This window comes from Jaculus jaculus, chromosome 8, assembly GCF_020740685.1.
Source record: "Jaculus jaculus isolate mJacJac1 chromosome 8, mJacJac1.mat.Y.cur, whole genome shotgun sequence".
In the NCBI taxonomy this organism is placed as follows: Eukaryota; Metazoa; Chordata; class Mammalia; order Rodentia; family Dipodidae; genus Jaculus; species Jaculus jaculus.
This window is the reverse complement of record NC_059109.1, coordinates 65679450-65695034: the sequence shown is the minus strand read 5'-3', so window position 1 is coordinate 65695034 and position 15585 is coordinate 65679450. Positions and strand designations below refer to the sequence as shown.

At 40.0% G+C, this 15585-nt stretch overlaps 1 protein-coding gene across 1 annotated transcript in view; it reads left to right on the top strand.

Annotated features, from left to right (window-relative positions):
• The first annotated feature begins 12477 nt into the window (after positions 1-12477).
• The window catches only part of Slc24a5 (solute carrier family 24 member 5), a 29759-nt gene continuing 26651 nt past the window's right edge, over positions 12478-15585 (top strand). The window contains exons 1-2 of the mRNA XM_004669744.2: positions 12478-12598; positions 13242-13421. Coding sequence (XP_004669801.1) covers positions 12478-12598; positions 13242-13421 — 301 coding nt within the window. The remainder of the gene's footprint in view (positions 12599-13241; positions 13422-15585) is intronic.

The following is a 15585-nucleotide window of genomic DNA, read 5'->3' as shown; positions in this document are numbered from 1 at the left end:
GCTACCCGCATTTTCATCTGGTTGACCTTCTAACATCCAGCTGCTTTCTCCCTCATCTTGCTGCAGCCTATCTTTATATAACATCAAAAATTAGATTTGATTGTGCAAATTTTCAAACAAAATTTTCTTTTGCTATTTCTGTCCCCCAAACACACACACACACACACACACACACACACTCACACACACGTCTCTTCATCCTCCTGTCTTATCTTATGCTCTCTTATACGCAGTAGTCTCCTTTCTTGCCACATGTGTCCTTTTCTGTTCTTTCCCATTTCTCAACACCTCTTTTTTCTTTATCATGGTCTCCTTTCTAATTTCAGAGCCCATACCAACTCTCACATCCCCATATTTATTTATATATGTATTGGGTTAAGGTTTTGGGATTTATTGAGCTAGTTTACAGGGTAAATGTTGGGGAACCAATAGCTGCTCAGTCCATGAAACTAGATGTAGACAGGAGAGTTAGAGAACCCAGTAGCTGTTCAGTCCACAAGGCTAGATACCTCAGCAGTCCCATTCTGGCACTGAAGTACTAGAGGATTCTTGGAGAGCCACTGGTCTCCAGTCCACACTGGAAGGCTGAAGAAACTTGGTTCCTCTGTCCATGAATTATAGCCAAAATAGGATGAATGTGTATGCAAGTGTATGCCAGGGCAGCCAGGTTAAAAACACATGCCAATGCATACCATGGCCAACTAGGTGAAAGGCACTGTGTTTTCTCAGATGTTCTTTACATAGTCCTAAAAGGCAAGCCATTCTGGAGGAAGGGCTTCCTCCCTCAGTTAATCCTTCCTAGAAACACCCTCAGAGACCTATTCAAGAGACATTTCTCTTACTTGATTCTTACTGTGACTAAGCTCAGAACAGAACTTAACCATCACAAGATAAGTGTTAGGATCCCTAGGCTGGGGCAATAGCTCAGCAGTTTTTTGTTTGTATTTGTTTGTTTGCATTTTTTAACCCTATTGACCTAGAGTTCATTTCTCTAGTACCCATGTAAAACCAGACACACAATGTGGTGCATGCATCTGGAGTTTGGCACAGCAAGAGTCCCTGGTATGACTCTCCTCTCCTCTTCTCTTCTCTTCTCTTCTCTTCTCTTCTCTTCTCTTCTCTTCTCTTCTCTTCTCTTCTCTTCTCTTCTCTTCTCTTCTCTTCTCTTCTCTTCTCTTCTCTTCTCTTCTCTCCTCTCCTCTCCTCTCCTCTCCTCTCCTCTCCTCTCCTCTCCTCTCCTCTCCTCTCCTCTCCTCTCCTCTTCTCTTCTCTTCTCTCTCTCACCCTCTTTGTCTCTTTTCTCTCTCTCCTCTCACAACTTCCTAATTTTTATTTTAAGTTAGGATCCTCATATGGGAGAAAACATGCAGTTTTTGTCTTTCTGAATCTGGGTTACCTCACTTGATATGTAATTTCAAGATTTATCTATTTTCTGTAATTTTCATAATTTCATCTTTTCTTTACAGCTGAGTAAAATTCCATTGTGTACACATGCCACATTTATACAGAACAATAAGACAAAAGAAAGATATAAAAGTGATGAAAATAGAAAAACAATGAAATTATCCCTATTCACAGCTGAAATGATTCTACGTTTAAGAAACCCTAAAGATTCTACCAGAGAACTCTTAGATTTAATGAACACTTCAGGAAAATTGACAAAGGTGTCAAAAACATACACTGAAGAAAAGCCAGCCCATTCAATGGATGGTGCTGGAAAAACTGTATATCCACCTGCAAAAGAATGAAATTAGATTTTCTGTAGCTTATCTTGTTTTCCCAACTTAGTGAGAGAAGAGATAGTAAGAAAATTATAAAGAATGCCAAATTACAAAGACTGGACACCCCTCCCTACCTACATGTAAGGAATAGAGCATGGAGGGTGAAGCAAAAGGCCTGCAGTGAACCAGTGTGGGCTTAGGTAGGTGCTATGTAAAAGACTCATAAAAGGTCAGCACTCTCTTGGAAGAGCAGCCTTGAACGCCAAACCTTTCATAGCTCTCAGGCACACATCCAGCCATAGAAGTGCTCTCTTAACAAACTGTCTTTCTTTTTGCCACTATTTATATTTCCCTGATCCAATTCTTTGATCTGAGATACAATAACCTAGACATCTCAATGGATGCATTCCAGACCAGCTCCATACATATAACACTATCAATTAGCACCCTGCCATTACTGAAATCAGTATGCCTTCCAAGATCGTTTTCTGAAAACCCAACCTCTGACCATATCTTTCCTCCTAGCTCCAGCTCACTGACACATTTTTCATTCTCTACCATACATCATTTAATTTTTTTTTCTCTTGTTTGTTTAGATCAAAAGCCTTACCATTACACACCTCCTTGAAGATTTCTTGTCCTCCATTTCCCCTCTCTTCCATCACACTTGTTTAAATAACCAAGTCTGGCCAACTAATTTATCCAAACATGCATTTGAAAATCTGAGTATTGCTGTGGGAAATACAAACACTCCTGCTCAGTTTTACTTGAAATTCATGTGAAATACCTGAACTAAGTCTCAACTCTGTTTCCTCAAACTTTTTCTAGTCTAGAAATGATGTCTTCTATTGTCTCTGTCCTGAAATCTTCCTCATGTGAACTAATCATTCTAAAAATGGTCTTTATTCTTAAAGAAATAGAAACCATTAGGTTCAAGTGCAGGCACCTTTCCCCCCACATCTCTGAGCCTCTTGTGTGCATCTATCTCTGCCTGCCATCTACACTCCTGCCTTTACAGGGCAGACAGAGGCAGAGCACCCCCAGAAGACACCCTCCTTCCCACCAGTTCTCCTCTCATTATTGCATCATTCTCATCCACTTTGAACATGTTTTTCCACTTCCCGTGGTATAATCAAGCAAACAAACAAAAATACATCTCCCTCATTCAATATACTCCCCCAACTTCTGCTGTATGATTTCTCTTTAATACATTAATATCTACTAAAGAAAAAAGTCTATACTTTCTTGGAATTTATTCCAACTCTACCTCTAACCACAGGACTGTTAAAACTACTCTGCTCGGGAGTCCATGATCTCTGTGCTAACAGATACAAAGGCTGGTTTGTATTTCACCTCATCTTCTAAGTACTCCTTTAGAGACATCTACCTTCTATTCATTTTCCACCTACCTTTGTAGTCATCTCTAATATTTATCACCAGCTTTTCTTCCCTACCAGGCTACTGCATGCACTCCTAGATGCAACTGCTCACTTGGCACAGGTATGGAAGGGCAGTGAGCTGTAGGGTGGAATCCACACAAGGCACCCAGCTGAATGTTAGAGAAATGCACTTAAGCATTAATTTTTTGAGAAAAAGTGTACAATAGAAAAAGAAGCATTGGGAGAAATTACTAAAATGATAGAAGTGATTTAAAAAAAAAATCAGTGGCTGGAGAAATTGCTCAGTGATTAAGACCTAAGGACCCAGGTTGGATTCCCCAGTCCCCACATAACCAGATGTACATGGTGGCACATACATCTGGAGTATTTTGTTTGTTTGTTTGTTTTGTGTTTGTTTTTTGCAATGGCTAAAGGCCCTGTTATGCCCATTCTCTCTCCCTCCCTCTCTCTCTGTCTCTCTCTCCCTCTTTCTCTTCTTTCTCTGTCAAATAAATAAATAAAAATATAAAAATAAAATACAACCTAGTCAGATAAAGCAAAGGGTAAAATTATTCCTAAGAAATACATGCTATGTTTTTCTGCATATTTGCAAAATTTGAGCCAGGGCCATTTTAGTAAGCAAAGAGGAAAAGACATTTTGTAAGACTCAAAAATTGTCAGGAAAAGTTAAGTCATAGGGGACAAGCTGGTAGGCTATTACAGATCTATGGACAAAAGGTGGTGGTAGCAATGGACAGGAAGAGAGTGGGCAGGATCAAGAGATGTGTAGGAGGTAAGTTATTAGGCCTCAGTTACTGACAGTTGTGATAAGAGATGGAAAAATTAAGAGTCATGTTTATGGTCATGTTTTGAGATTAGAAACTTGAGAAAAGGATGGGCTGCATATTGGTCAACATTTAATTTTTAAGAAACCTAGCTTGTCTTCTTCTTTTTTTTTTTTAATTTGAGGTAAACTCCCAAATTAGCCTAAGCAGACCTGGAATTTACTATGTAGTCTCAAGCTGGCCTGGATCTCATAGAGATCCTCCTACCTCTGCCTTCCCTGGCGGGGGATTAAAGGCATGTGTGCCACCACACCCAGTTGAATAATGTTTTGGTTTGTATAAGGTTTTTTTTAAAAAAAGTATCTTTATTTATTTATTTATTAAAGAGAGAGAGTGAGAATGGGCACACCAGGGCCTCTAGTAACTAAATTAACTCCAGACACATGAACCACCATATGCATCTGGCTTATGTGCGTTCTGGGGTATCAAAGTTGGGTTTCTAGGCTTCATAGGCAAGCAACACTAAGCTATCTCTCCAGCCCTGAATAGTATTTTTAAGGAAAAATTAGGCAGAAGGTGATTTGAGCTTTCTGCTATCAGCATGATAATGGAAGGCACTTGATATGCAGATACTGCACACCAAGAACCACATGCTTTGACCATCTTTGATTTTCTACTGTGGGGGAACCATGTCTGTCTGCTCAACACTGTTTCCACTGCTGTCATGGTAAACTGGCATGAAGCAGGTGCTTTGTGAACAGCTACTGAAAAGAAAATGTGACTTGATCCAATACAGGTTCCTCTCATCTCACTTTCTGGACCTCTCTGTCCTCATTATTACAGATTTTCCTAGCAACTTTCTCTGAGAGTTCTTGAAAGAATTAAATACAGTAATTTCCATAAAGGCATAAAACTGTGTAACACTTATAGATTCTTGAAAATATTTTTATGAAACTTCTGTTTTGTAATATGGACTTTTATGACATCCTTAACAAGAAAACCATGCATCTTCAGGGAGGAAGACTCCTGAGACTTGCCTGGAACCCTTGGGCTCTGCTTTGAAGTTCTCAGACACAATAGCCCTAGACCCCAAGAAGGAGTCAGTAGAGATGATCTTCCCTCTTGGCCACTACACTTATGTTTCTTTCAGGACCTTGCTAGGCAGAAGTTGAGCTTGCTAAGGTGTTGGTGGCATATGAACACTAGATAAAGCAGTCATCTACATCCCTTCAGTAAGGAGTCCAAGACTGATGGTAATTTAAGTTTCTCTGCTGGCCCTGCCTCTAGGTATGTGAATGCAGGTCCATATGTAGGCAAATGAATGGCTGAACCACCATAACTCCAAATGTCAGCACAGACGGATGCTCTGTGAATCTAAACCTCTTGTTCCATTTGTATCCAGATGGATGACCTGAAAACCTTGATATTACAAACATATAAAAACAAACATATAAGTTGTAACAAGCAGGATACATGTTGGGAGGGGCTGAAACAAAGATAGTAACTAGACTCTAGCTGTTCCCACCACCATGGCTGCTAGTTCTTCCTGTCTGTATATATTAGCATCCCAAGCTATCTGGGAAGATAATGATTTTAATTCTGTTGAAGTATTTGTCTCACAACCATGAAAAATTAGACTCATGGATAACAAGGAATAAGGCAAAGGAGAGTTATTGAGAAAAGGGTGGAAACACCCCAGAGTCAAGGTGAGCATGCTTGGGATTTTTGCTGGCATCTAAAGAAGAGAAAGACAGGGAAAAGTGGAAAAAGTTATGCTTCTCTCAGCATGAGATTCGTACAGGAAATTCTAATTTATTGGGGTATCTTGCTTCAGTAGTCTGACAGCCACATTGAAGGGGCACTTTAGAATGTCTTCATGCCTGTCAAGACAGCACTCATCAGGTTACAACAATGAGCCAGCCTGGCCTGGTGCCCCAGAGTTGACAATAGTCTTTAATAGAGACATAATGAGGATAGCTTCAAAACACTTTCTTTGTTTTCATTTCCTTCTGCCCTGTGGCTCCCACCAATTGAATCAATAGCATTCTTTGCATCAAGGGCAAGTGGCCTAAAAGTCCATCCTCTACTTTGAGTTTCAGTGCAGTATTTTTCTTCTATCCACAGAGGAAAACGGTTTTTAAAGCTAAGATTTGCTGAAGGGAGGGGAGTGTTTTCTAAAATCTAAATTTTACTGTTTGTATACCATGAGTGAAAAGTGCACGAATGAGCACTAAACTCTGCAGACCTCCCCAGCAGGCTCACCCCAGTCATCAGGGAGGAGTCCTCAAAAGCCGTCTCAGAGGTAGATTGAGGTGAGAGATATTTACTGGGGCTCAACACCTGTGAAAGTGAGGGGATGTGGGAGAAGCCCAACTCTACAGAAAGTCTAAGGAAGCCTCAGCCATAAACTAACAGGGGTTTCTCCACTGAGTACTACCCACCAGAATTGTCTGTGTCTGGCAGAAATCAAACAGGCTTTATGTCTCGGCCTCAGCTGTGGGCTGCTTGCAGCTGGTGTAACCTCAGGTAGAATGGCCCTCTTGAAGCTAAGGCAGTCCATAAAGAGTTTAAGGGTGGGTGGCCATGTGTTAACTGCACACCCAGATACAAGGAGAGTATTCCTTCCTTCAGCTCTCAAGGAGGCCCTTCTCCATTTGTCTACAACCCAGTGTCCTTCCAATTTGAAAAACTGGAAGATGGGATAGAGGAGGATGTCAGGGGAGATATGTGCCTCTTTCAGATTCTATAAAAAAGGAGTTAGGTTCTAGATCTTTGGGGATATAATCAAAAATATTTAGAATGCAAGGTCACATTTCACAAAGACTTCTGCACACTATACTTTTAAGAGATTGACTTACTGATTGAAGGCCCACTGTCAGAACAGGGGTAGCCTACGTGGCCTAGTACCCTAAACTATTCTGATTACTGTGGTCATAAGGCCAGTGTTGGGAGTCAATCCCCTTTCTTCTAGTCCAGCTCCATTCCCCAAACCCTAAACAACAGCTATGCCAACCTGGATCTGCTTGTTAAGGAAAAACTTCAGGGTAGATTAAGACTTTGGATAGCCTACCCCAACATGGAGGGAATTCCATAGCTTTTAATGAGTTTCTCTTTTCAGAACTAGAATCTCCTATGCCCAGTCCTCATGATTCCTGATTTCCAAGCCTAAGAAGCAGCTTGCCAGTGCAGAAAATTCTGAAGAATCCCTGCTGAACTCCTTCATCCCAATTACTTAGAGCAAAAGGAGCATCAGTCTTTCCTGGCAGGGATGGCAGCCTTCACACAGCTGCATGAGGAAGAATGAGGATGTTAGCCCAGCCCCTGAGGGCTGCTGCAATGTAGTGAAGAAAATAAATCTCCACACTCCCTCAGGCTTCAGTTGGGGCCCACCAGCTCCAAGTCCTCACTACCTGCCCCCTCGGGATGGCAGCAAAACTGAGCTGGTGGAGAAGGGTGAAGCAAGCTGGAAGCGAGCCATCTCCAGATCACTTATTAAGCCACCAAGGACTGCAACAGTCAGGGAAGGTTTTTGTTAGAATGGAGAACCACAGGAAAGAGTGAGGCAAGAACAAATGAAACGGGAGTAACAAATATTAAAATTGCCAAATTCCATTTTGTGTAAATACAGCTAAGGGAAATTCCTTATCTAATAATCACCCCTGCTGAAGTTCTGACCAGTATGTGCAATGTTACTCAGAACTGTGCTTACCCCCAATTCTAGTACTCACCCAGCCCAAAATGCATGTGATACTATTCTGATTTACTATCTCAGAGAGAACAGACAAGGAAGAACTTAATCCAGGTTTGGCTAATTTTAAATTTATTTTCACTCTAAAATATTGTTTGAAATCATTTTAAACGTTTATGTTGCCTGGTAATACACACTTCCTTTTCATTCAAATTCAGAAAATTGCAATGTACCTAGAGTAAAAGGGAAAAAAATGCAGACCTTGAGAAGATTCGGAAGACCTCCTGGTAACTAGAAATGTTTTAAATAATCACTGAATCCCAGCCACGTGGTAGTAAATGAGCCTCACAGACACTAGGATGCTCACTCCTGACCCACACAAGGCACCCTCGAAGACTGCTGAGGAGCCCATTCAGGAGGAGGGTCTGTCTGGGTTTTGGGAGTAAATGAAACTTGGAGGAAAACGCAGGTCTACTGGTAGTCTTGGCTGTGGCTTAAGTCAACATGTGATGAGTGGACGCAAGACTCATGGGAGCTCAGAAGATGGAAAAGAGGTTCCTCTTCATGCTGAGCCACGCTGCCCTGTCCGGAAGAGGACGAGGAAAGCGGCGCCACGGAAGCAAGCAGCAGCGGTGTGGACTCCAGACAGCAACGTGCTTGCCTCCTGTGCCCCCGCCGTGGCAGTTTTCTGGGCGTGTTCATGATGCGGTAACAATCACTCACCTTACTGAAGGTTACCCTTGTGACTTGAATCTAAGTACTTAAATTTCAAGTGGCAGTAGCAGAATGTGTGCATTTATGCATGTAAGGAATAAGGAAATATTGACCAGCTGGAGTCCAAATGTCAGTGAGTGCTCCTAATTACCCATTCTCCTATCTTCCCTCCACCAGCAAGCTGAGAAGGCCCAACACCCACTTGACTCAGAGCTGAAGAGCTAACTGAGCCACTGAGCTACGGGACAACCCACACAGTGCCGATGGCATTCTGGATAATACTAAAGGACAGACAGAAAAGGCCTGAGTGTTCTCACAGAGGTGGTGGGTGCTTTCAAGGACAACCTAATGTGGAATTCTTTATTCATTTCATTCATTTGTTCATCAGTCATTCAACCACCTAACACCAAGCACTACATTGGACAGAAATTGCTCTTTGTCGCACAGTTACTATAAAAACAAATGACAATCAGAGGCAAAATAGCATTCCCTCAAACAATCATACTAGGAAGACATGCCCACAAAACTGCAATATCTGAAGTCTTGAGGACATTACGGAAATTACACAAGACATGAAGAACAATATAAATCAGAATGGGAGGGAACCTCAAAAAATGGATATATAATAGAAGGAACATAAGAGCAATAAGCACAACAGATGATGCCTTAAGACATCTTAAGAAAAGTGTAAATAAAAGAACAGGACTGCCAAAATAGCTCAGTTGGGAGAGTCTAGAGTGAAGAAAAGAAAATAAAAAAAAATTAAGTAAAAAAGAAATGAGGAGTGGGGCAAGGTGCCACAGGAGTACAATCCTTGCACATAAGAGGCTGAAGCAAGATAGTCACCCTTTTTGGAAAGAAAGGGAAAGGAAAAGTGTAGGGTAAGAGATAAAAACAATTTATGAGCAAGTTAAAATATAATCAAAGAATACCTAATACAGAGCTGTAGGAGTGTCTAAGAAGAAATTCAAGGTATGGTGAACAGATACCAAAAAACAACATGTCAAGAAAACATTATAATATAGACACTTGAAATGACACAGAGAAAGGGCATTCTATATGCTTAATGACACTGACCCAGAAAGACCAGCACTGATACATACATATATGTGTATATGTATGAATGTGTGTGTATGTATACACACACACACACACACACACACACACATGCATTTGTAGACATATAACTAATGGAATTTGTATAGTTACTTTCTTGTTGCTAGGACAAAATGTCTGACCACAAGTAGCTTATGGAAGGAAAAGAATTTAACTCAGCTTATGGCATCATCATGGTGGGAAAACATGGCAGGAGCAAGAAGCTGACTTTACATGGTCACATCAGCAGGAAGAAAGTAGGCAGAGAGAAAGAACATCAAGCAAGGCTGGGATTCAAATCCTCAGGACCCATCCCTAGTGACATACTTCCTCCAGCAAGACTCCACCTCCTAAAAGTTCCACAACTTTTTAGAATAGTGCCTCCACCTGGGAATTAAATATTCAAACTATGAGTCTATGGGTGATATTGTAACCACAATATTGTTGTAAAATAACTTTAAAGAAAAAGAAAATAATCCTTTTTAGTATGTAGGAAAAAAAAAAGCATGGAGACTTAAAAGGGGGAGAACACTTGGATAATTATGAACTTATCAACAGTAATTAATTATTGTAGAAAAATGAAGTATCATGTGAAAGATATTCAAGAGAAAAATTCAAAGGAAGCCAATGATTTTATAATCAGCAAAACTGTCTTTCAAGTATAATATACCCCTTGAAAATTTACCAATAGGAAAGAACTCAATAATTATTATTCCATGAGTCCTTTTAGGAATCACCTAAAAATGATTCAGGTATAAAATATTGAAAGAAACATCAACTTGAGGAATAATGGTGAGCATTAAACATGTGGACTTATGGAACCAGGACTACAGTGAATTAAAGGCGAGATACATTGCATCCAGTGACTACATGCTCAGACAACGTAGACAGACAGTAGCTCTTACAAGGAATATGGGGAGAATAAAGAGCACATGCAAAAATGTTTAACTTTGGTCAGTAGTTTTACTGCTAGTTTTAGTATCCATATTGTGAAGCCAAGATAATTGTGTAGGTGAGATGGGAGCAGCATATGATTTGTCATAAACTATTAGATATTCTGTTATTTCCTGTGGTCCTGAGGACCAGTTTCCTGGTTATTAAAGAAAGGGGAGACAGAATTAACATTAAAATGTTCCATTTAAAGTAATAAAAAGTTTTAGTTGTGAACTTGAAGGAGAAGTAGCATGTAAGTTTTGCATTGTTTTGTAAAGAGATAGAGTTGCCAGGCCTTGTGATTCACACCTATAATCCCAGTAGCCAGGAAGCTAAGGTCATTGGTTCCAGGCCAGCTTGTACTACATACTGAACCCCAATCCATTCTGGGCCACAGAGTGAGACCACATGACTCAACACACACACACACACACACACACACACAGAGAGAGAGAGAGAGAGAGAGAGAGAGAGAGAGACAGACAGACAGACAGACAGATTAGGAACAATGCATGGTGGCAAAACACATCTGTAATAACCTGATGCATTCTACTTAAAAAATAAAGAAGGGCATAAGGGGGGGCAAGTTATGTGTGTGTAAGTTATGAAAAGAAAACCTTTTAAACAGTTGATGAGGAAGCTATCAGACACAACCAGGATCATGTTGGGACGCAGGAGAAACACTCTGAATGCTCCCACAGGTTAAAGATGAGAATACCTGGGCATCAAAAAAGAGAATAAATACAACTGAACACAAACCCTCAAAGGTAATTAAATGAATTAATTCAGAATCATTTAAAACTTGGTTATTTCTGAGGGAAATATGAGCCAGTTGTCTTAAGAACTAGTAAATAATGGGGAAAATCAAGCATGTATTTTGTCTTTCTTATATAGACTAGGTACCTTTGGGTATTCAGAGAGTATATGATAGAAATATTTGAAAAATATCCCAACTAGTATAATGAGAAAGCATTGTTGGGTTAAAATACCACCCTTTCTACAGCCCCAAAGAATTAATGGCCTTGAATAATATGTATGAATGGTCTGCTCACATTACAAAAAGAGAAAGGAGAAGACATTGAGAAAGAACATATCACTTACAGTCAGCCAGAGGGATATAGCTGAATCAGATAAAGGCTCTGTATGCAGCTGCCAATTTGCAATGATATAGAAAGCACAGGAGCAAAGTGAACCAGATCACATATTCAAGACTGGGGGAAAATATAGCTGAAGTATCTGGGATTTCCAACAGGTAAGTTATAAGGGAAAGAAGAGGAGATCTGTAGCCTATATGACACTCAAAAGATATTGATCAGACAACAGTAATCCATAGCATTCCAGAATGTACCTAATGAGGAACAGGTGTTTGGCTATTAGACACACACACACACACACACACACACACACACACACACATGCACACACAGGCATGCACATGCACACGCGCACACACAGAACAATTGGTGTACAGGTCAGCAGAGTGAAGAGGGTAAGTTGAGGGACCTGAAAAGCTTCTCAGGCTAGCACCTGAGTACAAGAGTGTTCATCTTACAGTAAGAGTAAGAACAAAACTGTTATGCTTAGTTTGTGTGGCTTTCTTTATCTTTGTTTTACTTACAGATTTTTAAGACCTGTTCAAAAATGAAGTATAAATATGTGAAGCAAAACTAGCCTCCTAACTTGTTTTGTCTTGGTGAACCCATATTTAGTTGGTTACTTTATGCATGTTCTGGGACTATTTTCAAAAATCATTACAGTGTAATCATTCAACCAATGCTCAGAGTGCCTACTATTGGCAATTGCACTTCTACTCTGCTGTCATTGGCTTGCACCTTCTGACACCTGCATTTTTTTTTAGGTTGGTCGATGACATGCACCAACAGTTTCACTGGTGGTTTTTGATTCTGGTATTGCTAACATTCCATATGTGAGGAATGTTTCACTGTATGAATTGGTTTCTGTGTTTGCTCTCCTGCCTAAATAGTCCAGTCTCCCTGGGGCCTGGGTCTCCTGATCACAGCAATTGGGCTGGCTCCTGCGCTGGCCTGGCTAAGCTGTAGCCGTGACAGGCATTGGGCAGGAAGGAGAATCATCACATGATTCAGCATAATCCTCCTTTTGCTCCCTTCCTGAAGCCACAGGCTGCAGAAAGCACAGTGGAAATGCAGACAAAGGGGCCCCTAATGTGGACAAGAAAGACCCTGCTGCTCAGCATCCTCTGGGTCTCTGCATACTTGCCTCTCCAAGGTGTCTCCTTGCCCCAGCGTCTCCCAGGGGCCACAGGTATGTGCTCAATGGGGTCAGCAACCCAGGCTGCTGCCTCCCCTAGACAAGGACAGAAAGAGGGGACTGACTCTTGACTTACTGTTGTTTTTGTTTCTGAATTTGTACTGCCTTTGCAAAGCTTTGGGGAGGATGTCAAACACTCTTTAACCCTCCAGTAAGTTCTTAAAATCAGCTCAGAATAATTCACAGAGATCAAGCAGTAGACAAGGTTGCAGTTTTTATTGTTGAAGGAATCACAAAAAAAAAAAAAGAAAGAAAAACAATCTTTCTTCTTACAAACTATCTTTGGAACAGCTGATGATTCTTTGAAGGCCTGAGAACAACCTAGACTGTGAAATAAGAAAATGAATGTACAGTTATTAGACATACTTATTCATCGCAGCATAGTTTCTTCTTGGGGAAAAAAGTAGCTCAGAATTCCCCTCAGTGGCTGACATAGAAGAGTGATTTTATAAATTTCTGCTTTTTTTAAATTCTTCCACTGTCAGTTTACTTCATTAAATGATCTCTTTTCAACCTGAAAGACTTACTTTTTAAGGCTTCATATCATATTCTCAAGTTTTTAAATATATTTTCACCAAGTTCTTCTTTGAAATGTGTGTCTCCAATATTCCAAATTTCAACTCCTTTTCCTTCACAGGAAATAGCACCCAGTGTGTTGTGTCTCCGTCATGGGAGTTTCCTGAAGGGTTTTTCACGAAACAGGAGAGTACAGATGGGGGCTTCATAATCTACTTCCTAGTCATCCTTTACATGTTCATGGCTGTGTCCATTGTCTGTGACAACTACTTCTTGCCAGCGCTGGAAATTGTTAGCGAATGTAAGTGGTTGGAAAGCTCTTCTATACCTTCCAGAATAGCTGTGCCATACAAATCTGATTAGGTTTGAAACAGCTCAGTAACAATTTTGTCCAACTCAACTGGTTGCAGAGTGCCATGGAGCCCCTGTGTCTTAAGGAAAAGCCAAATGTAGTTTCTCTTGATAGTTGCAGGCATCAAAGCATCTTTCAGTCATTATTATACTGCCTATCTCTAGAAACTTCATATTGGTCTACTCCATAGCCTATCTGGTAATTAAAAAGAGCTGTCCTAAGATTTTATATCTTTGTTTTTGGATACTCCTAATATTTACCATTTTGTATTTCAAGCAAGCACCTTTAGTCACTAAGCCATCTCCCACTCCCTCATTTTATATTTTAAAACTTTTTTTTTCATTTTTAATCTAAGATCATGAAAAGTTAATATTTAATTCTATGTGATAACTCAGCCATCAGTTACAAATCCTGTTATTAAACATCAATGTTTATTAGTGGCTTCTGAATATAAGATCAGCTAGTTTAAGCTTCGGAGTTCTGTTCCTCCAACTCTGCATTGCCAAGCACTATGCTGTAGACCTGGTTATCAGGGATGTTTTACACCAGCTAAGCTAAAGTACTAGTGTCTCCAGCCTTGGTCTCTACTTAGTGGGACTGGTTGAGCATCATCACTTCACAATGAATCAAAGTTAAGGACTGGATTATCTCTTGCAAGACAACAGAATAAGCAGTATCCTCACTTCTCTGTCTCTCTGTCTCTCTCTCTCTCTCTCTTGCTCTCTCTCTCTCTGTCTCTCTCTCTCTCTCTCTCTCTCTCTCTCTCTCTCTCTCTCACACACACACACACACACACACACACACACACACACGAGAGAGAGAGAGAGAGAGAGAGAGAGAGAGAGAGAGAGGCACCACTTTCACAAAATGAAAAGAGTTTGAATGTAAACTCCCCTTGTACCCTTGCTGAAATGCAAAGCAAGCATGTTCTCTCTTGTTCACCCGAAAGAGCATCTTTAACTTAGAACAGCACCTGGCTCTAGCATAAGCACATAGCATAGTTTATGAAAATGCAAAGTTTACTCCAATTTGTGTTATTTAAGTAGATACCATATAGTGTTTTACATTGATGTGACACTTCATGTTGATATTACATTAGTATTTTCTTTAATATATAAGTCAAATTATTTACCATATTATTTTTACTTAATTTAAAAGGATAACAAAAAGGTAAACTCATCTACAATTACACCACTCCAAGATCCCCATGATTTTGTGCACAGAATTTCCTGTCAATCTTTTGAATACATATGCCTGTGTGTATAGCAAAGGATATTTACTCTTCCTTATATAATATGTTATTCATTTATTTATTTGAGAGAGTCAGAGAGAGGAGGCAGATAGGGAAAGACTGTATGGGCATGCCAGTACCTCAAGCCACTAAAAACAAACTCTAGATACATGCACCAGCTTGTGCATCTGGCATTACATGGTACTGGGGAATCAAACTCAGGTCCTTAGGCATTAAAGGCACACACATTAATTGCCGGGCCATCTCTCTAGCACTTACTTCTCCTTATATGACATTGTATTATGTCTTTCCTATATTACTACTCTGGAAGACATTTTAATGGTAACATGAGAATCTATCCATGACCCTATGAATAACTTGAGCTCTTAACACTGGTCTAACTGCAGTTACTCAATAAGTTATTTTTAAACTATCAGTCTCATTGGACATTTGTTTTTAATTAGTTTTTGTTTTAAACAGTGTTATGTCCATACCTGTGTAAATCCTTTGCACACATCTCTGATCATTTTATGATTAAGAAGCTGCTATGAATATTTTAAGCCTTATAATATTTAGTGCTCCAAAGCATTTCAGGGTCTGGAAGATGACTCAGCAATTAAAGGTGCTTACTTTGAGAGCCTGCCAAACCAATTCAATTCCCCAGCCACCCACATAAAGCTTGATAGACATTCCCTTATAATAGTGAGACACCCTGGAGACAAACACACACACACACACACATAAATTTTTAAAAAGACATTTTACAAGAGCATGCCAATTTAAATGTCTACAATGTGATCAGCATCCACTCCAAAAAATGACTATCATTTTCAATATCTGTGTTAGTTATATTAAACTAGAACTTCATGTTGTAAAATTTTA